Source organism: Ovis aries, chromosome 8 (assembly GCF_016772045.2).
Source record: "Ovis aries strain OAR_USU_Benz2616 breed Rambouillet chromosome 8, ARS-UI_Ramb_v3.0, whole genome shotgun sequence".
Lineage (NCBI taxonomy): Eukaryota > Metazoa > Chordata > Mammalia > Artiodactyla > Bovidae > Ovis > Ovis aries.
In genome coordinates, this window is record NC_056061.1 from 75511523 (window position 1) to 75534936 (window position 23414).

The 23414-nt window shown below is 44.6% G+C and overlaps 2 protein-coding genes across 3 annotated transcripts in view; one reads left to right on the top strand and one right to left on the bottom strand.

Annotated features, from left to right (window-relative positions):
• Positions 1–778: 778 nt before the first annotated feature.
• Positions 779–22998, bottom strand: LOC121820185 (basic proline-rich protein-like). Its single transcript, XM_042253486.1, has 4 exons — positions 22978–22998; positions 9140–9208; positions 7132–8207; positions 779–818 (listed from the first exon to the last, which is right to left on the bottom strand). The coding sequence occupies exons 1-4, from the start codon at positions 22996–22998 to the stop codon at positions 779–781; spliced, it is 1206 nt and encodes a 401-aa protein (XP_042109420.1).
• PLEKHG1 (pleckstrin homology and RhoGEF domain containing G1) overlaps positions 7216–23414 on the top strand; it is a 254209-nt gene continuing 238010 nt past the window's right edge. For both annotated transcript variants that reach the window (XM_042253622.2, XM_027972556.3), the window contains exon 1: positions 7216–7400. The gene's annotated coding sequence lies outside the window, so the exon portion shown is untranslated. The remainder of the gene's footprint in view (positions 7401–23414) is intronic.

The following is a 23414-nucleotide window of genomic DNA, read 5'->3' on the forward strand; positions in this document are numbered from 1 at the left end:
ATAATACTTATACTCAGAGAACAGCATATACTACACGGAAAAAAATTTTAAAAAGAAGCCACTTGAACATAGAGTTCTGAAGAAGGGGCGCATACTTGGCTTGGGTTACTTTGGGCCCAGAATGTTGTCTATAAAGCAAGCTCAGCAAGTCCAGGCATGCGCGTGCAAACACACACACACACACATATAATATTTACATGTCCTTTTAATTAGGAACTTTATGAGAATGACTAAAGGATTGATTCATGACTAAACCCATATTCTATAACAATAGGTATTTATGTTTCTAATTTGTACTTCTATATAAACTAGTTATATAATATTTAGCATTCTGACATTTGTCTCCAGTTTCTCCTCACTGATAATCCTTATCTAGCGAAGGTCCAAAACTAGTCCTTGCCCCCTCCAGATCATCTTTTGAATGTCTTGTGTTGTTTTTAATTTTGCAGTTGTCTTACAGGATTGAGCTATTTTTAAAAGTTCATATTTTAAGACATTCACTATTTAATATGAAAATTCAATGCCAGATCATTTTATTCCTATTCCAAAACATTTTAAACAACATTTTGCAGGTGATACAAGGACAGTCGTGAAAGTTTGATTTCGTTGGGACTTTTCCTTCTATAATTTTTGCTTGAAATAGGGTATTTTTTTATTCTTTGAGAATCAGCCTGATACCATTTAAAATGAAAATTAAAAAAAAAAAAAAGAAGTACATTGTATTGAATAGCCAAAGTCTCCAAATTTGCCAACAGCTTCTAAAGAGTTGTTATAAACCTCAATACTGGCCCTGGATAATTATTTCTACGATGATGTGTCTGAAAGAGAATTGCCAATTTACAGTCTCAGCGACCATTTTTTGGCATTAATGAATAAGAATAATTATGGGGTTTCCCCCCTTTTCCGCTGATCATTTTGTTCTCTATAATTAGTTGCCGGGTTATTCCTTTCTACAGCATGTGCACTCAGATCTTGACTGTAAAATTCCTTTTCTTACCGGTAGTAGGGTTAAATATGAAGTTGTGTGGAAGAAATGAAAACTAGATAATCACTAAAGTCTATCTCAAGGCAGTATAGCACAGGATGTGGGTTTCAGTGGGCTAAAAATCTCCTACTCCCTAATCTGTGTTAGCTCATGTACTAACTGAGCCTCCCATGTGCTCTTCCTTTAATCCATGCACTCCGACTGGGAAATAAGGTCTAAACCACCTGCCCGGTTGGGTGAGAAGAGGGATGGGACCTGGAAATCCCTGGGGCCAGCACCACCCCAGGGGGTGCCAATCACTGGTCCTTTTTTCTGCCTCTGCCTAATGTTCTAGAGTCCCTGGGTTTCCAGTGGCCTTCAGTGAAACATCATTGCATGATAAAACCTTAACCTTACTATATCCCATGTCTTCCTTTAAGCCCTGAAAGAGCTTAAATTTGAGGTGCCCAGTCTGAAGGGACTCCTCCCAGTGCTCTTCAGGAAATGCTGTTGGTATTCAGGATGGAACTAACTTTTGTGGTGTAGGACTGTCCCAGATTGTAGAAAGTTTAGCCACCCTGGCGTCCAACACCAGCAGACTCCCCATTCCAAGGTGACACCCACACACTCCTCCCATTTCCAAACAATTATTCCTGCGGTGACCTCCTAAGCATAATTATTTTGAGAAATAAAGTTGAAAGTAATTCTTTCCTCTAACACACCTGACATAGAGAAAACAGCTCAAAGGATATACTGAATTTCAAGAACTTCCAAACATACGAATTTGAAAATAAAGCTAATCCTAAAGCAGAAACATAAATTGTCCAGTGTTGCTTTATTTAGATCTAACACGACCGAGAATGATCTCTGCTATGCAAATATTCAGGCCATCTGCATAAAATAATATTGGCTTTGGTTAACTTTTCTCTGCAAATATCAATATTTACAAAACATGTACACACACATCTTACTTTACTATGTTGATCAAAACTGAGAATGTTTAGGCAATGGGCTCCAAAATCCCTGCAGATGGTGATGGCAGCCATGAAATTAAAAGACGCTTACTCCTTGGAAGAAAAGCTATGACCAACCTAGACAGCATATTAAAAAGCAGAGATATTACTTTGCCAACAAAGGTCCATCTAGTCAAGGCTATGGTTTGTCCAGTAGTCATGTATGGATGTGAGAGTTAAACTATAAAGAAAGCTGAGCCCTGAAGAACTGATACTTTTGAACTGTGTTGTTGAAGAAGACTCTTCAGAGTCCCTTGGACTGCAAGGAAATCCAACCAGTCCATCCTAAAGGAGATCAGTCCTGGGTGTTCATTGTAAGGACTGATGCTGAAGCTGAAACTCCAATCCTTTGGCCACCTGATGCAAAGAGCTGAATCATTTGAAAAGACCCTGATGCTGGGAAAGATTGAAGGTGGGAGGAGAAGGGGATGACCAAGGATGAGATGGTTAGATGGCATCACTGACTCAATGGACATGAAAGTGAAAGTGAAGGTCACTAAGTCATGTTCGACTCTTTGCGACCCCATGGACCATACAGTCCATGGAATTTTCCAGGCAAGAATACTGGAGTGGGTAACCTTTCCCTTCTCCAGGGGAATTTCCCCAGCCCAGGGACTGAACCCAGGTCTCCCGCCTTGCAGGCAGATTCTTTACCAACTGAACTATAAGGGAAGCCCCAGTGGACATGAGTTTGAGTGAACTCTGGGAGTTGGTGATGGACAGGGAGGCCCAGGATGCTGCAATCCGTAGGGTCACAAAGAGTCAGACACGACTGAGCGACTGAACTGAACTGAACTGAGGCAATTGAAGGAACAGATAAAATTGTGACGGTGGCTGTGAGCTATTTACAGTTCTTATTATCACATGTGTCTGTTATCCTGGCACATTTCTGTCATGTTTTTTGCATCACTTGATGCTTCTTTGCTGTCTTCTTGCCATCGCTGATATCTGAGGTCTTCTTGCTCTCCAGGGGCCTCTTTAGCAGCAGGCAATCATGTTTAAGGAATCCAATGAGCTCACTATGCTAGTCCAATAGTGGGTGGGATAATTATACACTATATTTATTATTCCTAATAAGTAATGAATTTACACTTACCTCCTAGACACCAGATCTTAACCTGCTAGGCTACTAGTAAAGGGAAATTTGGGGCTTTTCTGGTGGTTCAGTGGTAAAGAATCTGCCTACAATACAGGAAATGCAGGTTTGATACCTGGGTCAGGAAGATTCCCCTGAGGAAAAAAAAAATGGCAACCCACTCCAGGATTCTTGCCTGGGAAATCCCATGGACAGAGGAGCCTGGAGGCTACAGTCCTCAGGGTTGCAAAAGAGTAGAATATGACTTAGCAACTAAGTAATCACAAGGGGAAATTTAGGCACTCTGTTGCAAACCAGCAATGGAGATATTCTGACATATCAGAATTTCTAGGGAATCTCAAATTCCTCTACCTACTTTTAAGCCCAACTGATGGCACCCCACACCAGTACTCTTGCCTGGAAAATCCCATGGACAGAGGAGCCTGGTAGGCTGCGGTCCATGGGGTCACTAAGAGTCAGACACGACTGAGCAACTTCACTTTCACTTTTCACTTTCATGCATTGGAGAAGGAAATGGCAACCCACTCCAGTGTTCTTGCCTGGAGAATCTCAGGGACGGGGGAGCCTGGTGGGCTGCCATCTATGGGGTCACACAGAGTCAGACACGACTGAATCGACTTAGCAGCAGCAGCAGCAAGCTAGGTACTAATGATTGTGAACATTTCTGATTTTCTCTTTCACTCTTTGAAGTCAGGATAGCACTTTGACTTTTAAGTTAGCTGATTGGAGGCTTGAGACAGGAGTGGCGGAACTGACTCCGATCGACACTCCTGGCTGGAGAGAACTTGAGGCACGTGTCACCCTGTGACACACTTGCTGATCTTCTTGGTTTGCTGTCTTCCCTACATGAGACTCTGCCATAAGTCCCTTCTCTTACCTCAAATGCTTTAACACTCTCAAAATGTTCTAGATCCTTTTCAAACCACATTTGAAATAGGAACAGCTTTAAAATTCAAAAAGAGTAAATGTTACCTGTGTTTGTTCCTGAGGTGCTCCTGCAACCCAGTGGATAGGATATTTCTGGTCTTGGGTGATCATAAATCCAGTGCAGCCATCATAAGCACCATAAAAGTTGTCACTCTAAGTCATAAAATGAAAGTGAGGCGTGATCCTGCCTTTTAACTCTATAAGCTTTGCAAACATTAACTCCCACATGTGTATGAATCAGTGACTCTGAAATGTGATTCTATAGGAGACTCTGGTCACACAGGTTTTCATTAGAAACAGCTGAGTTAGTGGGACAAATGGAGAACCAGAATGCAGAGCCCTGCCCATGTTTGTAAGCCGATCCACCATGTACAGTGCGTGGCCTTGAGCGAGTCACTGAAACTTCCTGAATGGCTGTGACCTTGTATATAATTTAGGGGTTATAGGGTTTATGGCCCTAGGTTTGTATGAGGGATGAATGAAATGCCATAAGAGACACTCAATGATCTGAAAAAGCAAAAACATTTCTTCTAGACTCGATCTTATTGGAGTGAGAAAAGGGTATGACTTGAGGGATCTACTAGGTCTCGGTTGGTTGCCTTCAGATTTTTCTTACCCTTTTCCTGCTCAATGTCACAGGGCTGCAGGGGTGGCCTTGGGAAAGTCCCTGCAAACTGATTGTCCCAAGTTGACAGTCAGTTGGATTCATCCAATGCAAGGTATTGGACTGGAGGGTGAAGGAAGGGAGAAGCCAGATATTTCCCCCCTCCCTGCCAGTGTGTAAGACAGTGGCTATTTCTCAGGCTCCCACAAAAAGTTTCCATCTGTAGAATATCCCCTCCCTGACCCTCCTGCCAGGGGTGATAGTGGCTTTTGGCTCTTGTGAATTTCTGGACTACCTCATGGTCTCCTGTTGAATTCTTGGTTCTTCCATCACTTATGGAGACAATCCCCTGCATAAAAGTCTCTCTTTATAAATACTTTAAGTGGTTTCTGTTTCCCTTCTTTGACCTAGACTGTTAGAAATAACGTTAGGAAGACCTTTCACAAAAAAAATTTTCCTAATACCGAATACATCATTAGAAAGCCATTCTTTGGATTCCATTGGATTCTTTTCCTCAAAGGGGGAGAATAGTATATTACAACATGGAATGTTACATTGTATAACAGCATTTTCACAACTCTTATGTTATCATTTCATCCATCCATCCACCCACTGAACATTTCATATCTACTGTGAATTAGGAACTAAGCTTAAGTGCTGGGCACATATGATAAACTAGATACACGAAATGTCAGACCAGGTGATTTCAAGGCCACTTGCTAATGACCTGAAGGGCAGAGTGTACTTACTTGGGAATCAGGCGTGATAATGTGGGTTAGGTGCCTAATGCTACGCTTGGCACTCAGTATCAACAAAAGAGATTTCACAATCCTGTTTCCAGGAGCCACCTCCCACCTCATTAATAAACTGAGGTGAAATGAAGAGGTCTGGACAGGAAATATAATAACCATTACGCAGATAAGGAACCAAAGTTCAAAATTGTTATCTGCAGCTAGCAGGTGGCAAAGTCTGCAGCTGATGGTCACGCCGCTTCACTAATAGCTTTGTTCAAAGTCATCTATGCTAAGAAAGCACGTGACTCTGTGGGCCAGGGAGAAGGTAGCAGAGAAAGCATTTGCAAGAACCAGGAAAACTTGCTTCTCCTTCCCTTCTTCTCCAAGCTGTCCCCAAACCCCATCTGTCAGGCACTAACATGGTCATCAGTCATGCTCTTTGAACCTAAGGTTGTTGAATGAAGGCCAGGACTAACTCAGAGGATTGATAGAGACCATGAGTGAGGTCCATGCTGTATGGTAAGGTGTTCCTGCTCACTTCATGGGAAGTAACAGCATAGAGAGACTGGCGAACAGGTGGGGTTTTGTGTGAGCTCCTGGTGCTAGAGAAGGTCGGATTCAGGCTGCCGAGTCTCCATATCCTGTGAAAGAACACTAGCCCCTGTCCTGACGACATCACAAGGGTACTGCAAGAGCAACTGAAACAGTGCTTTGAAGATGGCAAAAATCTGTTTGAGCTGCACTGCAAATCTTCCGTGGTAAATGCACCCGGAGCATAACCCAGCCTCATGGCTTGAGATAATACAAGTCAGTTGTGAAGACAAAATAAATTGTAAAACAGAATATAAAGTGCACGTTGTAGGGAGAGAACTGTGACACTGTGTGGCTCTGCTGCTCAAAACCTTATTTCATTTCAAATCTTTATGATAATTTCTATACATGCATCAGAGCAGATAAAAGGGGGATATCAACAATAATAGCTAACATTTATCCAACAAGTGTGCCAGGAACCTCCTAAACCTTTCCTGGAAATTGCCTTATTGAAATCACAGGAAACAACTCTGTGAAGTAGGCACTATCCTCATTACCCCCATTTTACAGATGAGGAGACTGAGGCACAGAGCGGTCACATGATTTTCTTAAGGCCACACAGCTCCTAACTGCTAAAACTGAAACTCTGTGAACAAATCATGTAAGAATGTATTCTTACAAATCTAATGGACTCAACAGGCAAATACATATGGGTGCCTTGGAAAGGAAATGAGTGTTGGAAAATCACTGCTTGCCTTTGACCGTCACCTTAGGCACCTTCAACTCATCATCACACTACACACACAGCCGGGGCCTTTTAACACCTCTCTCGATATTTCAAAGGGTAGTCTTGGCCTCCTTTTTTCACTTTTACTTTCTCGAAGCAAAGGTTAGTTGGTACATTAACTGAGGTGATTAGATTAATGACACCTGAAAAACAGCGAGCTTCCTCCCTCAGTCCATAAGATTACCCCAGAGCTTCTGTGTTAATACCAAAACGTCTAACTAAAAGAATTATTTAGGGTACTCTTTTTACAAAATCATATGCAAAGTATCACGTTCAAGAAAGCTAAACCTGAGGATCCCGGGAAATGAAGAAAAGTGATGTGTCTGCGAAAACAGTAGCAGGGATTTTTTTTTTTTTTTTTTTTGGTAATTTTTTCCCCCCAGGGGCTGTAATTTGACTGCTCTGTTTGGCAACCCTCCAGAGACAAGTCCAAGTGCTTAATCTCTTTCTCTTTCTCTCTCCCGCTGCTCCCCACCGTGCTCGCCCGGGCAGAGGGGAGGAGGGACCCAAGATCCGCTGCTCGCGGCGACGAGGCCCGCAACCCTGCGCCGGGAGGGGCGGGTCGGGGCGCGGCCGGCAAGCGGGGAGCGCGGCCGAGCGGCGGGGCCGAGCGCGAGGAAGAGGAAGTCCGAGCCTGGCGGCGGTGCAGGGCGCTCGGCTGGCGCCGCAGCCGGCGCAGCGCAGCCGCACCTTCCCCCGGCCGACCTGCGAGCGCGGCCCGCGCCGGGAGCCGGCCCTCCCCGGGTAAGTGTCCCCTTCGCTGGACACCGGGTCCTCTTCCAGGAATGGGAGAGGACGGGAACGCCGGGATGGGGGGGGGGGGGGGACGGGAACGCCGGGATGCGGGGGACGGGAAGGGGATCCCGAGGGGCGCCCCAGATCCGCAGGTGGAGGCGAGCGGACCGGGGTGCCGGGTTCCTGTTCCCCGCGCGCTCCCTCCCGGGTGGGGGCCAACGGGGCTGGGGGAGCGTCCTGTCGCCGCGACCCCGGCCCGCCGCTGCCCACCGCCGCCTGGAGGGGGCGACCCACGGCCGCCACCGCCCGGCTCCGGGGGCCCGGCCCCGAGTCTCCGTGCTCCCGGCCCTCCACCCGCAGCCGCGGGGTCCGGAGCGTTCGCTCCTCGGAGAAAGGATTCCTCAGTGCGCTCGGGACTGTTACCAAGTCAACCCTGCAACTCAAACGGGACAGTCCGAGATCGGGACCCGAGCGCCCGCCGCCCTCGGTCCGCTCCCGCCGCGGATCCCCGCTCCTGGCCCCGCAGACGGCGGACCGCGGCGGGAGTCGGAGGCCCCGGCTCTGAGACGCGTTTGGTTTGGAGGGTCCCAGCCTTTGTAGATGGAGCCTCGGTGTCCCAGCTCTGCAGATATTTCCTGGGGCTGGAGTCGGGGGAGGGGACGTGCCGGGGGGCTTGGGGTCGAAGCCGGTGGCCGGCCCGTCACGGCGATCAATGTAACCGTTGGTCCACGGGGACTTTGTCGACGGTCCTCGCCTCGGAGGACCGCCGGGGTTTGCGGTGATGCCCGCAGCCGGCTCTCCCAGCCTTTGTGTCCTCTAGTGAGAGTGTGGCTGTTAAACCAGAAGCCTAAGGAGGTTCTAATTGGGAAAAGTCGTTAAGCTGTGGCATTTCATTGCGTTTGGGAAACAATGAGGTGGATGACTTTTTTAACGCTCCAGTGGAGTCTTGCTTGTAGGGCCGGTATTTCATTAAGTTCTGGTCCTTAACCCTCCCTTTGTACCACCCTCAGGTGGCCACGGCTACTGCACATATTTTTGAAATTGTAGAGGGTGAGTCTGGGGGAAGGCTGTTTGCAGTCAGCATCACCCAAGACAAGGTCAGTCACAGAGCGAGAGTGGTTTGGGGGTTTTCCGAGGACTGGGTACAGAACTTCCTTGTGTTTCGTATTTAAACCAGGAGACCAGCATGTTGACTCTGGGTCAGATTCGCCTTCGAACAGAATCCCAGGCCTAGATAGATTGTGTAATGCCATAAAAACAGTTATCAAGTGTTAAAATCAGCGTCTTCGGGCTGCTCAGTTTCTGTGGCTGGCATACCTTTAAAGAATTTACAGGCTTTGGATTTCGATTAAACACTATTAAAACATTTCCAGGCCCGTCGTGTCTGGGAGTAAGAAACTCCATCCTAATTTCGTCTTTGCCAAGTCAGACCGGAGCAAGCGGCTCCACCTCGGGTGGCCTTGGCTTCCTCCCTTAAGAAATGATTTAGAGAAACCAGACAGTTTCTGAAATTTCAAGCTCACTCCTTGCTGCCCCTCCCCAGTAAGCAGTACTTATTTGGTCTACTATATTTAAGATTTAGATGCAAAAGGAATGATTTGGTATTATGGTCCTTTACCATCCTTGAGTCTGACTTTCCAGTTCCTCATGTTGCTCTTAGTCCTATTTGAAGCTTTGTGTCTGAGCCGCCAAGCCACCTGAAGAAACATTTCCCCAGAGTTCTCTCTCCTCTTTGGTCCCATCCTCACTAGGTCATCAACAGCTGTCACCTCGTGACCTTCCTTTTCCCTGGTGTAGCTGCTCCCTGAAGCTTTCTGCTGAAGGGCAAAGCACAGTGAGAAAGTTACCTGGCAGGCAGATCCATGATCCTGCTTCCCTTGATGGTTTTCTCCTGTTTATCTCCATCTTCACAATGGGCACCAGCTTCCTTCAGTGACTTTAATATGGATGATGGTACCAAATACAAACAAATATTTCCCTGGGAGACTCAGTCTGTGCTTCAAAAAGGTTAAATGGTCACCTTTTAACAAATCAAGAGGAAGTGGCAGTGTTAAGTTTTCAAAAGCAAGAATAACCAGTACTCTTTTGTTCTCCTCCTTTGAGGCTATGATTTTTTTTAAGTGACGTAATTAAGATTTAATGATTTGTAGTCTGACACATAAATGTGGGAAATGCTTGAGCAGCACTAAATCTTTAGAGCCTTTAGTAAACTGGAAGCAATTCCTGGATCTACACTCTGATTCTTCAAGGCTGCAGTCCACTTTTCACAGATTTCTCTTCCCTCCCACCTTTCCTTGTGGATAGCTGATCTTTCACACAGTTGCCATCCTTGAATCCTCCTGCAGGCAAATTATCTCCATGGAATAGTAAAACTAAAATGGCTCTTGGAAGATCTAGCCCAGCCCCTACATCTTAAAGATTTGGGGAAGCACTGGTGATTAAGAACAAGTGCTCAGAAACTAAGCTGACCTGTGTATCATTTGCTCAATAGCACTTTGACCTTGATTCCTCTAAGGAAATTCTATAGACATAGATTCTTTTATAGTTGAGAAAATGTAACAGTCATAGTTGATCATTCTCTCTGGATTGTCTCACCTTTGCTCATTCCTTCCTCTGTCAATTTAGGAAATGGTAAGCCTTCTTCCTTTTTAAGTGGTACTATAGTAAGTGTTGGACACATTGTACGCTTCCAAGATGACTGCTTTTGATAAACCAAGTCCCGCGAGTGAGTGATTTCCCTGGTGATTACACAACTCTCAACTGGAAGACCTGTGATTTAACTCATGTTCATGTCTCTTAGTTTGGAACAGTACTACCTAGAAATGGTGGTGGCATGGAGGCATATTTTAAATTAAATGTAATGATTCTTTGTTTCAGAAAAAAGAAAAAAGTCCCTTGCCTCTTTTGACCTACAAAGAACATGGATTCCAAATCAAAATATTCATTTTTTAAGTAGGAATGGGAATAGAAATATTTTCTAGACAAAGACCCTAAGCAAGCCAGTACTCATGTGTGGCAGGCTTCTCAAATATTAGTGTTTCATCACAATGTACATCAATCTTGCTTTATAAAATGAAGAGCTGACTCCAAACCATTTGGGCATTCAGGGCCATGGGCATCTGTGCCAAGGAGAACTTACTGACTGCAGGGCCCGGTTTCAAGTAATTATGAGAGGACTACAGGCTCTGCTTCGTGTTGCTTGTGCTGATGAAAAGCAACAGATGCTTTAGCAGAAATGATAGAAATATAGGCTGGCCATCCCAGTGAGGGGGCCTGGGTTTGCTGTCAGAGTAACTAGGCCCCAGATCATCCAGATGCTGTGGAACAACTTCATGGATGCCTGAGTGACCCCCATCCCAGGGATAAGGAGGTGCTGGGTGATCTAGCATAGTTTCCATATTCGAGTCATATCGGAGTATCTTTTCAATCTGTATGCACAAGAGTACCCAAAAATATTTCTCTGCTGAGATGCAAGGCTTGTAAAAATTTCCAACCCTAAACATCTCCTTTTGGTAAATATTGAATTACTGTTTGACGGAAAGCAAAAGTAGGCTGGATTCGTGGATACAAAATGTCCCTAATTCTTGTCTGCTGTTCCCCCTCCCATATAATCCCAGAGGAAGGGCAACTTGAGGAGTGTTAATGTTAGGCTAAGTTTTACAAAGGTTCCAGCTACGCCCACTGGATGTACTAAACCGATGTCTTTAATTAAGAAAGCTGTTTGGGTGAGCTTTAATGACCAGGGTGCTGCCGAGCCTGTAGAAACCGCTTATCACCAGCATTAGGAAGATCAAACCATTGCAGCATTTGGCCGAAAGCTAGCAAGCCCTTAAGTGTGAGAAGGACATCTTTTTAAAATATCAAAGTTGAAATGGGTGTGAGTGTAATAATAATTGAGAACATAGACAAAACACTCTCTGACATAAATCACAGCAGGATCCTCTATGACCCACCTCCCAGAATACTGGAAATAAAAGAAAAAAATAAACAAATGGGACTTAACTAAAATTAAAAGCTTTGCACAACAAAGAAAACTATAAGCAAGATGAAAAGACAGCCTTCAGAATGGAATAAAATAACAGAAAATGAAGCAACTGACAAACAACTAATCTGAAAAATATACAAGCAACACCTGCAGCTCAATTCCAGAAAAATAAACGACCCAATCAAAAAATGGGCCAAAGAACTAAACAGACATTTCTCCAAAGAAGACATACAGATGGCTAACAAACACATGAAAAGATGCTCAACATCACTCATTATCAGAGAAATGCAAATCAAAACCACAATGAGGTACCATTTCACGCCAGTCAGAATGGCTGCGATCCAAAAGTTTACAAGCAATAAATGCTGGAGAGGGTGTGGAGAAAAGGGAACCCTCTTACAGTGTTGGTGGGAATGCAAACTAGTACAGCCACTATGGAGAACAGTGTGGGCATTCCTTAAAAAACTGGAAATAGAACTGCCTTATGACCCAGCAATCCCACTGCTGGGCATACATACCAAGGAAACCAGAATTGAAAGAAACACGTGTACCCCAGTGTTCAATGCAGCACTGTTTATAATAGCCAGGACATGGAAGCAACCTAGATGTCCATCAGCAGATGAATGGATAAGAAAGCTGTGGTACATATATACAATGGAGTATTACTCAGCCATTAAAAAGAATACATTTGAATCAGTTCTAATGAGGTGGATGAAACTGGAGCCTATTATACAGAATGAAGTAAGACAGAAAGAAAAACACCAATACAGTATACTAATGCATATATATGGAATTTAGAAAGATGGTAACGATAACTGTATGCGAGACAGCAAAAGAGACACAGATGTATAGAACAGTCTTTTGGACTCTGTGGGAGAGGGAGAGGGTGGGATGATTTGGGAGAATGGCATTGAAACATGTGTAATATCATATATGAAACAAATCACCAGTCCAGGTTCAATGCATGATACTGGATGCTTGGGGCTGGTACACTGGGATGACCCAGAGGGATGGTACAGGGAGGGAGGAGGGAGGGGGGTTCAGGACAGGGAACACGTGTATACCTGTGGCAGATTCATGTTGATATATGGCAAAACCAATACCATATTGTAAAGTAATTAGCCTCCAATTAAAATAAATAAATTTAAAATTTAAAAACAATAAAAAATCAAAGTTGAAATGGATGTGAGTGTAATAATGATTTAGATTTAGAATTCTCATAAAAGGAATCAGTAAATCAATGTCATTACACCATTCAGCTGGCTCTAGTGTTTGAAGTGGCAAATAGATCTTACCACTGTCCACTCTGTGTCCAGTCACATTAAACACTGACTTAAATGACTTGAGTCTGAATAAAGAGGGATGAGGAAGAGGAAGAGGAGAAGTTCTAGATCATGAGGTGGTGGACCTTTTCTTGTAAAGAGCCAGATAGTGAGTGTTTCAGGCTTAGTGGTCCCTGTATATCCCCATTGTGTATTCTTTGATTTGTAGAAGGGGGACTGGTTGTTTACATAAGCCTTGTTGTTTAAATATGTAAAAACCAGCCATTGCTTGAAAGCCATACAGGGTAGGCTTTTTCACTGGGAACCTAAATAAATGTTAGTAAACCAAAAAAGGGGGGGAAAAAAAAAAAACCTATGGCAGCCATTGTTTTCCAGTTCTGTTCTAAGTGAAATATTCTGTTTGAACTATCATTCCCAAAATGACAAATCCCGTAGGCTCTGTCTAAGCTGTCTGGCTGTAGACTGGCTTATAATCAAATCTCCTATGTTAATTTTTTTTTTCCCAGTCACCCTTCTTTATTTGCTCTTTTCACTCGGCTTAGAAGTCTCTGTTAGACAGTGATCAGTCGACAGGATTCTCAGCACCAGATTTCAACATTCAGTCTTGAGTGAGGTACGGAACAGGCAGAGAAGTTCAGCTGGGATGTAATAAATTCCACAAAGAAACAGGTCATTGATGAAGCTCACTGATAACATGAAATAAAGTTCACACCCACTAGGATGGCAACCAAGGCCCTGGTGTTCTCTTTTCTGCTAGTACCTTCCCATGTACACTCTATGGCCCTCTCATCCAAGATGACTCACAGAGCCCTAGATGGGCTGTGCTGTCTCTCACCAAAGGTGGGATCCTTCCATACAAAGTTTAACTATATATCTCTTTCTGATCTTACTGGGGAGAAGCATGGGCTCCTGAATCTCTGTGCTAACACAGGACTTTATATGTGACTCAAGTAGGACAGAGAAATGTAGTGATCCCGAATGGACACACATTACCTTTCAAGGTTGCGGGGACCATTTTATTCCTCTCTGTAGCTTTGGAGATCTTGTCTTATGTCTGTGGACCAGTCACTGAATCAGAACTGTTTCCAGGCTTTATATGTGATACCGAGTATAGCAGGGCGCTGATGTGTCTGGATTTGAAGTCAGGCTGAGCTGACATCTAGTCCTGGTTTCCCTACTTCACCTGCTGCGCCATCTTTCAAGTCGAGAATAAGACCTCTCAACTGCTAGGAATACAGAGTCTGACATGTAGTAGTGGCTTAGTAAATGGCAACTTTTGTTCAATCCATAATCATTTATTGAGAACCTGCTGTACCTGGAATGATGTTCAGTCCTGCTCTAGGCATAGCAGGGAATACAAGAGCCATGGTTTGCACAGAGATGTGATCAGGAAGTGGGGAGAAGTCGGGGTGAGGGATGGGTCACCTTAGATTGGTGTTTCAGGAAGCCGGTCAGAGAAGGCAAGGTTTGAACGGCAACCTTAGTGATATTGGTGAGTCCCTGTTTCATCTAATCTAAGATACTTTTGAAAATACTTTTTTAATACACCATTAAGAAAAAATTCTGTCAATAAAATTGACAGTCTCCTATAAGATACATCCCTAAGTTGTGAAAAATGTGCATCTTAGCACCAATAAGAGGCATGAATATTAGTGCTCTATAAGTACCCACTGAATGTGGATGTGTGTGCTAAGTTGCTTTAGTCATGTCTGACTCTTTGTGACCCTATGGACTGTAGCCTGCCAGGCTCCTCTGTCCATGGGGTTCTCCAGGCGAGAATACTGGAGTGGGTTGCCGTGCCCTCCTGCAGGGGGTTTTCCCCACCCAGGGATCGAACCCACATCTCCTGTGTTGTAGGTGGATTCTTTGCCGCTGAGCCACCAGGGAAGCCCACCCATTGAATAAGTTAGTGTTCCTCCATGCTTGCATACAAGGTTCAGCTCTGATGGTTTACATTGTGAGTTTGTCTCTTCTGTTTCTTAGTTCTGAAAAGTTGGGTTGGAGTTAGCAAAGAGTAAAATATGGTAATTTATTGTGAGATATTCATGATCCACTGCACTTTAAAAATAGTTTAAAATATTTGCTCTGGTCATCTCAATGAGCAAAGTGTGTTGGTGATTCCTGCTGAAGTGAAATTGGTCTGCACATAACTTGAGGAGGAGCAAAGTTGAGCAGCTCCTGCAGCCGATAATATTTGGCAGCTATCCATAGAGTTGTGTGAATCCTTAATGCATAGCAATGCCATCCTAAGGGCTGTGAAGGCATTAGCTGGAGCTTGCTTCCTTCTGTTTCCCAGATTTAATTGAACATTAATACTCCCCTCCTCTGTATCCCAAGGGACCGATCATTCCTCTAACCAAGCAGGTCCTCTGTGATAATGAAATGGGGGGAAGGCTCCCTTTAGAGCCACCACCCTCCCCTCCTCTGGCAAGTCCCTGCACTTTCAAAGTCCGGGCAGTGTTCTCTTCTCTCCCTACTCCCTCCTTCCTGCTCAGAGCAAAAAGTACTGCTGAAGTCTTTGCTTCTGACCATCCTCTACACTCTGGTCCCCATCCAGATCTTTTTCTGAACCCAGTCCGGAGCCTGCCCTAGCTCTCCCCTGCTGTCCAAGGTCTCAGCTTCTGCACGGATGACTCAATGGGAGCTTTGACAATACTCGGCTATTTCTAGCTGTAATGAAGTGTGCTTTCATGCTGTTTTGATTTTAATTTCGACATGTCACTCAAGGCCTGCGTGCATGTCGCATGCAGGTCCCCCACATGTGGGGAGCGTGCCTTTCCTTCTGTCTGCCTGGAGTCTGTCAGCAACTTCCACCCTCTCCCTGCCCGGTGGGGAGGGGTCTGTCAGCCCTGGCCTGGGAGGAAGCAAGTGCAGACCTTACTCCCTTCCAGCCACGTCCTCCTCCATCTTCTCCTGGGACTGAAGCCCTCGTGCTCTAGGAGTTCTTCAGGACCCACCGCATCTCCAGCTGCAACAGGAGTCCTTGGAAACAAGCAGATGCAAAGGAAAGACCGTTTGGTTTGTAGGCGTTCCAGGGATGCATATTAACCACCATCTGGCCTCAGGGTGATTTCAGGCTGTCTCCAACCTGTGACTAGAAAGCTGGTTGAGGTGGGAGGGGTGTGTGAAGGTGTGAGGCCACGAGAAAGCAGGTGGGCACTGATCCGAGGCCATCACCGAGTTCCCCTTACTTCCCAGGGCCGTGTGATTACAGGCAGTCCTCAAACACTGACATCTGTGCTTCTCTGATGTGCTGGGAGAGAGGAAAAAACTGTAATCTGGGGCATAAATATACGATCCTGTGTTTGTTCCTTTTAGCCAAGTAAACCTGTTATTAGGTTAAGCATCTGTGTTGCACTAAAATATTATAGCTGCTTCAAAGGAGGATATGGTTGCTCGTCTGATATAGCTTACAGTTTAAACATTCAGCTGTCTCACACTGTTAAAAATTTGAATCAACTAAGAATATGAATTATGAAGCATAAGAATCAAAATCCAGAATATAGGATTACTGAGTAGGGGGCAGAGGAGGAAATTAGAGGAGACATAGACTTAATATTTTTTACTTTTTATCTTGTATTAGAGTCTAGCCAATTAACAATGTTGTGATAGTTTCAGGTGGACAGCGAAGGGACTCTGCCATGCAGATACATGTATCCTTTCTCCCCCAAACTGACTTAGACTTTAAAAGTGAATTTTTTTTTAAAGAAAACTCTTTGAACATTCGGGATTGACATGTACGCACTACTATATTTGAAATAGAAAACAAACAAGGACCTACTGCATAGTACAGGGAACTCTGATCAATATTTTGTAATAACCTAAATGGGAAAAGAATTTGAAAAAGAATAGATACACGTATATGCATAACTGAATCACTTTGCTGTACTCCTGAAACTAAGACAGCATTGTAAATCAACTGTGTAATCATACTCCAATATAAAATACAAATTAAAAGCAAAAAAAGAGGAGAATCCTTCCATCCCCTTATGCCCTTCCCATCGTAGATCAGTTTTAAGAGAATGACTTGCTAAGAATTAATGAGGGTGAGGCTGGAAGGGTGATGAGATGAGCAGGGAACAGGATGGGAAATGGGCGCCCAGATGGGCGGATGAGGATTGGCCGTGTCTAGGAAAGTGCTTTGAGAGATATTTGCAAGCTTTTGCAATATAGTTATGGAACAAAATCTTGGTGGTCTTGGCCTTTTTCCACTTTTCTTCAATGTCTATATGAGATAAATGCTTCTTTCCCCTTCTTTCCTTTAACAGTTGTTAAAACTCCAAGGAATTGGTGCTTAATCACAATATTTAATGGTATCTGATCTTGACACTAAAATGGCAAGGAAAACAACGTGCAAATTATGTTTTGCGGCCTGTGGACCCCCTTTGGCCCATGGGTGTACTAAGCACAAGGATGAATTACCTCGAGCAAGTTGGAATCCCTATGACTTCTTCAAACTGTCATTATTTGGAAACTCTGTTTCTTCCTTCCTCCTTTCTTTCTTCTTATCCTGTTAGGAAAGCAAATACTGAGAAGTTCTAAAAATTGAGTTGTGATGAGTGCTATAATAGCCATACCTCTCAGAATCCAGAATCTCCCTGAAGAGCAAAAAGAGACTTATTTCACTGAATGATCTAACACGTCAAGACATGAGACTAAATTTCCACATAGGAAGTTAACAGATGTTTGTTTTTACCTTCTTACCGGATGAAGAAGAGAGCACATCTCTGTACTAGCTAAAGACAGAATAGCTAGCAGCCACTATTCTAAAAAAAAAAAATGCCTTTGGCTTTGGTTACAAATATGAGCAGAAAACATACTTTACAAATGTTCAGAAATAAAACACTATGCTCTTAAGAGAGAAAATTCTTACTTGATGCTTCTATATGCATAACAGACATAGCAGTCAAATCTAATACTCTTCTGCTTTCTTTGCATGTGTGTGTGTGTGTGTGTGTGTGTGTGTGTGTGTGCACGCGCGCAAGCACGCGCTCAGTTGCTTAGTCATGTCAGATCCTTTGCGACCCCATGGACTGTGGCCCACCAGGCTCCTCTATCCATGGCATTTTCCAGGCAAGAATACTGGAGTGGGTTGACATTTCCTCCTCCAGAGGTTCTTCCCCGCTCAGGGTTTGAACCCGAGTCTCTTGTGTCTCCTGCATTAGCAGGTGGGTCCTTTACTACTGTACTACCTGGGAAGCCCGTTTCTTTGCTTACTTATTGTAATGCCAGTTCAAACACTGTTTCTGTGCCATTCATTATGGGAAAAATGGTGTGTAGAGGAGAGATAAGTTTGTTTTTCTAAGGTCTGAATATTGAGTTGAAATGTGGGAATAGTCTGAAATTAGGCAGTCTGTGTATGTCATTTGAATGTTATTTGAAAATGCCTGCTAACCTAGGGGTAAAACCATGCAATAAAGATACTGTGCGGCTTGAATGCGTAATGTATATATAGCACCCCATACATAATAAACCCTTGATAAATAGTGGCTCTTTTACTGTGTTTACTGGGTGTCACACTTCAGTTTTATTCCCTGCTACTAGACGTCTGGAACAATAAACCAACATGAAAATAACTGAGAAAAAACATCTCAGTGGTAGAAGACAGCCTTTGTCCTGAGGCAGGGGTAAGAGAGAGGGCTGAGGAACACTTTGTTCTGTTGGTTTTTACTATAGTAGAGATAGTACACATTGCACTTGGAAATTCAGATTAGAATGAGCATATCAACAAATATGGTTTCCTAAATTCTGGGGATACAGTGATAAACAGAACAGACCAAATCTGGAGTGAAGGGAAAAATACTATGTGACAAGCACGTTAAAGAAGAAAGGGAAATACGTGGCGGAGAGGGGAGGGCTAGTGGCTTGCCATTTGCTGGATGATCAGAAAGGCCTATCTGAGCTGGTCCTTGAAAAGTGGACCTTAAGATACGAGGGAAGAACATTCTAGGCAAACGGAGCGGGGGCGGGGGGAGGGGTGGGGAATAAGTATGGAGGCCCTAGGAGAGAAGTAAACTCTGTGAGCTCTTAGAAAAGAAAAGCAGGCTGTGTATATGCAGGGGGTGGGGGCAGAAGAAAGTGAGAAGTGAAGGTAAAGAGGGAGACGGAGCCCAGATCTCATAGCTCTTTATAACATTAAAGGTCTTTCAGTTCAGTTCAGTTCAGTTCAGTTGCTCAGTTGTGTCCAGCTCTTTGTGACACCATAAACTGCAGCATGCCAGGCCTCCCTGTCCATCACCAACTCCCGGAGTTCCCCCAAACTCACGTCCATCGAGTCCGTGATGCCATCCAGCCATCTCATCCTCTGTTGTCCCCTTCTCCTCCTGCCCCCAATCCCTCCCAGCATCAGGGTCTTTTCCAATGAGTCAGCTCTTTGCATGAGGTGGCCAAAGTACTAGAGTTTCAGCTTCAGCATCAGTCCAATGAATACCCAGGACTGATCTCCTTTAGGATGAACTGGTTGGATCTCCTTGCAGTCCAAGGGACTCTCAAGAGTCTTCTCCAACACCATAGTTTAAAAGCATCAATTCTTCGGCGCTCAGCTTTCAGTGGATACATGTATATCAGCTATAATCAACTATATGCATTTGTGTTAAGTCGCTTCAGTCATATTCGACTCCCTGCAACCCTGTGAACTGTAGCCTGCCAGGCTCTTCTGTCTATGGGAATTCTCTAGGCAAGAATACTGGAGTGGGTTGCCATGCCTTCCTCCAGGGGATCCTCCTGACCCAGGGATCAAACTGGAGTCTCTTATGACCCCTGCACTGGCAGGTGGGTTCCTTCTAGTGTTTGTTAACTGACTAGACCCCAATACAAAATAAAAAGGTGGGTTTTTGGTTTTTTTTTTTTTTGAAAGCATGATGCAAAGCCAGTGGAGGGCGTGGTGGAAGGGAGTGACAGAATCTGATTACTGATCATTCAGTTGGGAGCAGTGGTACCGAGAGGATGGTACAGAGGTGGGGGCGGGAGCTGCGGGTTGATTCAGAACTGGAACCTCGGCTAAGACGGTGCAGCTGAAGGAGAAGGAATTTATGGGACTCAGGGAGCAGCATGGCCTCTGTTATTTGTTTCACCCTACCTGCTTACCAGCCAGTCTCCGTCTCCTACCTCCACTGCCCTCTCTCCTTCGGCTCCCGTAAATAAAGTAACTAAAGTAGCACGTGGCCGTGAGGAATGCTTTCCCTGAAGCCATGACAGACCAGCTCATCTCCCCACAGCCCCCTCCCTTCTAGAACTCGGTGTTGCTGGTAACCATTAGTTGTCTGCATTTCCTCCACTGGCTCCTTGAAGGCAAGTGTCTGAACAAAACAAATTTCCCTTTTACTAGTTGAGATGAGCTTTTAAGAAGTCTAGACAAAAATCTCTATTTTTCACAGATGAGTTGAAGAAAAGAAATTTTGAGTAGGTGACTAAATAGTTGGAGAAGGACCAGGAAGAAGAGGAAGAGGAGGGAAGGAAAGAAGAGAACAAGAGAAGAAAAGGAAAGAAGAGAAAAGGCTAAGAGAAAGAGGAGGAGACCCATTGGGAAGATCCAGAGGAGCTCTCATGAACACTTCCAAAAGGTTTCTGCAGAAAGATGTTTTTGTTCCAAGGATTTTCTGTAAGAGGATTCTAGTAGCTACTGGTGTAAAACCTGTAGGGCCTGGGGTACGTGTGGTGCTTTATGAATATGTAGGCCCATGGTCTGCCTTGCCCTGGTTTGCAGGGCACTTGGAAACTCAGTGATGCTTATTCTGAAATAGAAACAACCGTAGAGAAATTGAGGTGCTCAGAATTCTTTCTGATGTTCCAAGTTGGGTGAGTGACTGATAATGCATTTCTAGACTGACTGACTCAGCCCTACTCCAACCCTATACCTATGCCTTCTTATGCATGGGGAGTGGGGTCACCCCAGACCCTTTGGTAGGTTTTGAGTCTCTAGGGGCATAGTTCAGTTCAGTTCAGTCACTCAGTCGTGTCTGACTTTTTGTGACCCCATGGACTGCAGCACGCCAGGCTTTCCCTGTCCATCACCAACTTCCGGAGCCTATTCAAACTCGTGTCCGTTGAGTTGGTGATGCCATCCAACCATCTCATCGTCTGTCATCCTCTTCTCCTCCTGCCTTCAGTCTTTCACAGCATCAGAGTCTTTTCAAATGAGTTAGTTCTTTGCATCAGGCGGCCAAAGTGTTGGCCACTTCAGTTTTGTGTTCCAGATGGGGAGCTTGGTCACTGACACACCCAACTATTTGACCTGAAATTGGGTCCAACTGTCTGTTTCCACTGCAAAATGCACATGAGAGGTTTGATGTTCAGTGCTAGTGTGGGGGTTTTGGAGGAAAACCTTAACTCTAGTTTACCATCTTAAAGCTTAGAAATGTAAAAACAAATTTGAGAAGTCTATATTTACTATTCTCATATTCTGAATTTAGCATTCTTACTGGAAAAAAAAAACAGATGAATATAGCTAAACCACATTGTTTACTGTTATTTTTAAATGGTACAGTAATTGCTCTGTTCTTTGTAAATTTAGTTGATTAAGACCAGTCTTTCACATCGCTTGGTATCAAAAGGAAATGGATTCTGGTAGCCTAGTTTTAGTTACTACTCTTATTAGAAAATAATCAAATGAAAAAGCTCTCAGAATATTCTGATTTAAATTTCCTAGCTCAGATAGTGAGGCCATATTGTGTTCCCAAATAAATTCAGAAAAAAATCTTGCAGCAGCCGTCTGAGCCTCCCACTCTTACTCACACTCCTTCTGGGATTTATCTATTGGCTTTTGCACAATTGATTCCAAGTCACCCACCCAGAGCTGGGCTCATAATCTCTATTTCCAGACCCACCTCTAACTTCCTGGGGTTGTTTTTCTTTTCCCTCCTTTTCCAGTTCTTAGTTAATAGTCCCACAATACTTTGGTCAGAATAAGTCATTTTCCTTCCTTTCGTGCCTTGTCCAATCTGTTAGCAGTGACTTCCTAAATAGTTCTCCATCCATGTTTACCTCTTCATGCCCCCTTTCCATCCTATGAGACACTTCTCTCTTATCTAGCCCATGAGCATGGCTGCTGAGCCAGCATGGATGGATGTATCTAGAAGACAAATCTGACCACTGAATACATTGTCACAGAGGCATCTCCTAATGGCTTAACCCAACAGAAAGGTTGAAGGTAGAGCTTTGAGGGGAGATAAAAGTCTCCGGAAGAGGGACTTCCCTGATGGTCTAGTGGTTAAGACCCCATACGTCCTCTGCAGGGAGCACAGGTTCCCTGGTAGGGGAACTAAGACCCTGCATGCTGTGTTGTGAAGCTAAAAGGTAAGAAATAAAGGGGAGGGGCTTCAGGTAGAGATCCTTTGGTGTTTCTGTGGTCACATTCCTCCTCTCATATCTCAGGTCCAATCCAGAGGCAGACTGGGCTCTTCCTCCAAAATATCCAGAATCCTAGGACTTGTCATGGTCTTCTCCACACTCACCTGGTCCAGCCCCTCTCCTCTGTCTCCCTGGTGCAGTAGGTTCCTAACTGGTCTCCTGGCTCAGCCTTGTTGCCCCCTACTCTAGCTTTCCCACACACCAGTCCAAAGGATCTGAATTCAAACATCTCCAATGATCCCCTGTTCCATTCAGAGTCAAAAGCCAATCCGTGGAACAGCCTCCAAGCCCCTCCCCAGTGGGGTCCCTGCCCATCCCCACGTAGTCACCCGGACCCAGCTCGCTGGCCTCTCCATTGGCCGCAGATACACCCAACAGGCCCCAGCCTTAGACTGTTATGCCCTCTGCCTGGAACGTTCCTGCCTGGGAATCAAAGCTTTACTGACTCACTTCTCTTTGTCCCCAACTCAAGTGTGCCCTTATCAAAGTCTTCCTGATGGTACTCCAGAAGACAGGAAGCCCGCACCTTGGAGGTTGTAGCCTTCATATCCCACTTCGTTCGTATGCCTAGCATTCATGAACACTTAACCAAGGATATATTTGTTTCTTGTCTATTCATCATGAGAAGAGAGGCCTTGTGCTGTTTACGCTGCATTTCCAGTGTTTTAGAACAGTGCCCAGTGTAGAGAGAAGCTTTATTTTTCAAACAGATCAGTATCACCTTGGCAGCTGCCATCTCTTGCCTCTGAGTCAGGTAAATTCTGATTGTCTGATATTGTACTATGTTCTAGAATGAGATCAGCACTTAAGGTGTTGAATGTGGACATGGATGCGAGGGTATGCGGGAATAGAAGTGGCGGAAAACCTGTCTTATGACTCCACCTCCCCCCTCCCTCCGTGCTCCATCACTGCCCTCATTCTCCTGGGCTTCAGAAGAAGCTTCCTTTGGAAGTTCATGTGGGCCTCTTACCTGCAGTGGTGTCTGCGCCATAGCACCATCCAGCCCGGAAAACCTGACTCTTGGCTGTTCTCTCGCATCTGCCTTATTCTTGCACAGTACCCACAGCATCACTCAGAAAATATCAAGGCAGTACTGGATATTCACCTTTCCTTTATCCAGATGCTACTTATCCATCAAGATAGCCAATGTCGGATGACACTTAAACATGCAAACTCTGGTCCTGGGCTACCTGGATTCAAACTGGGTAGTTTTCATGACCTTGGACAGACTTTTCACCTCCCTAAGCTTGGGGGCAGCTTCTTACAGATGAAGGAAACAGTACCAACTTCTGGGGTTGTAATGAGGATCAAAGCCAATCATTCTTTAATATGTTTGGAGAATCTAGTTCTAACATAGAGAGAAGTCATATTCATCATTGTTTTCATTAACATTTCTTTGAAATGGGC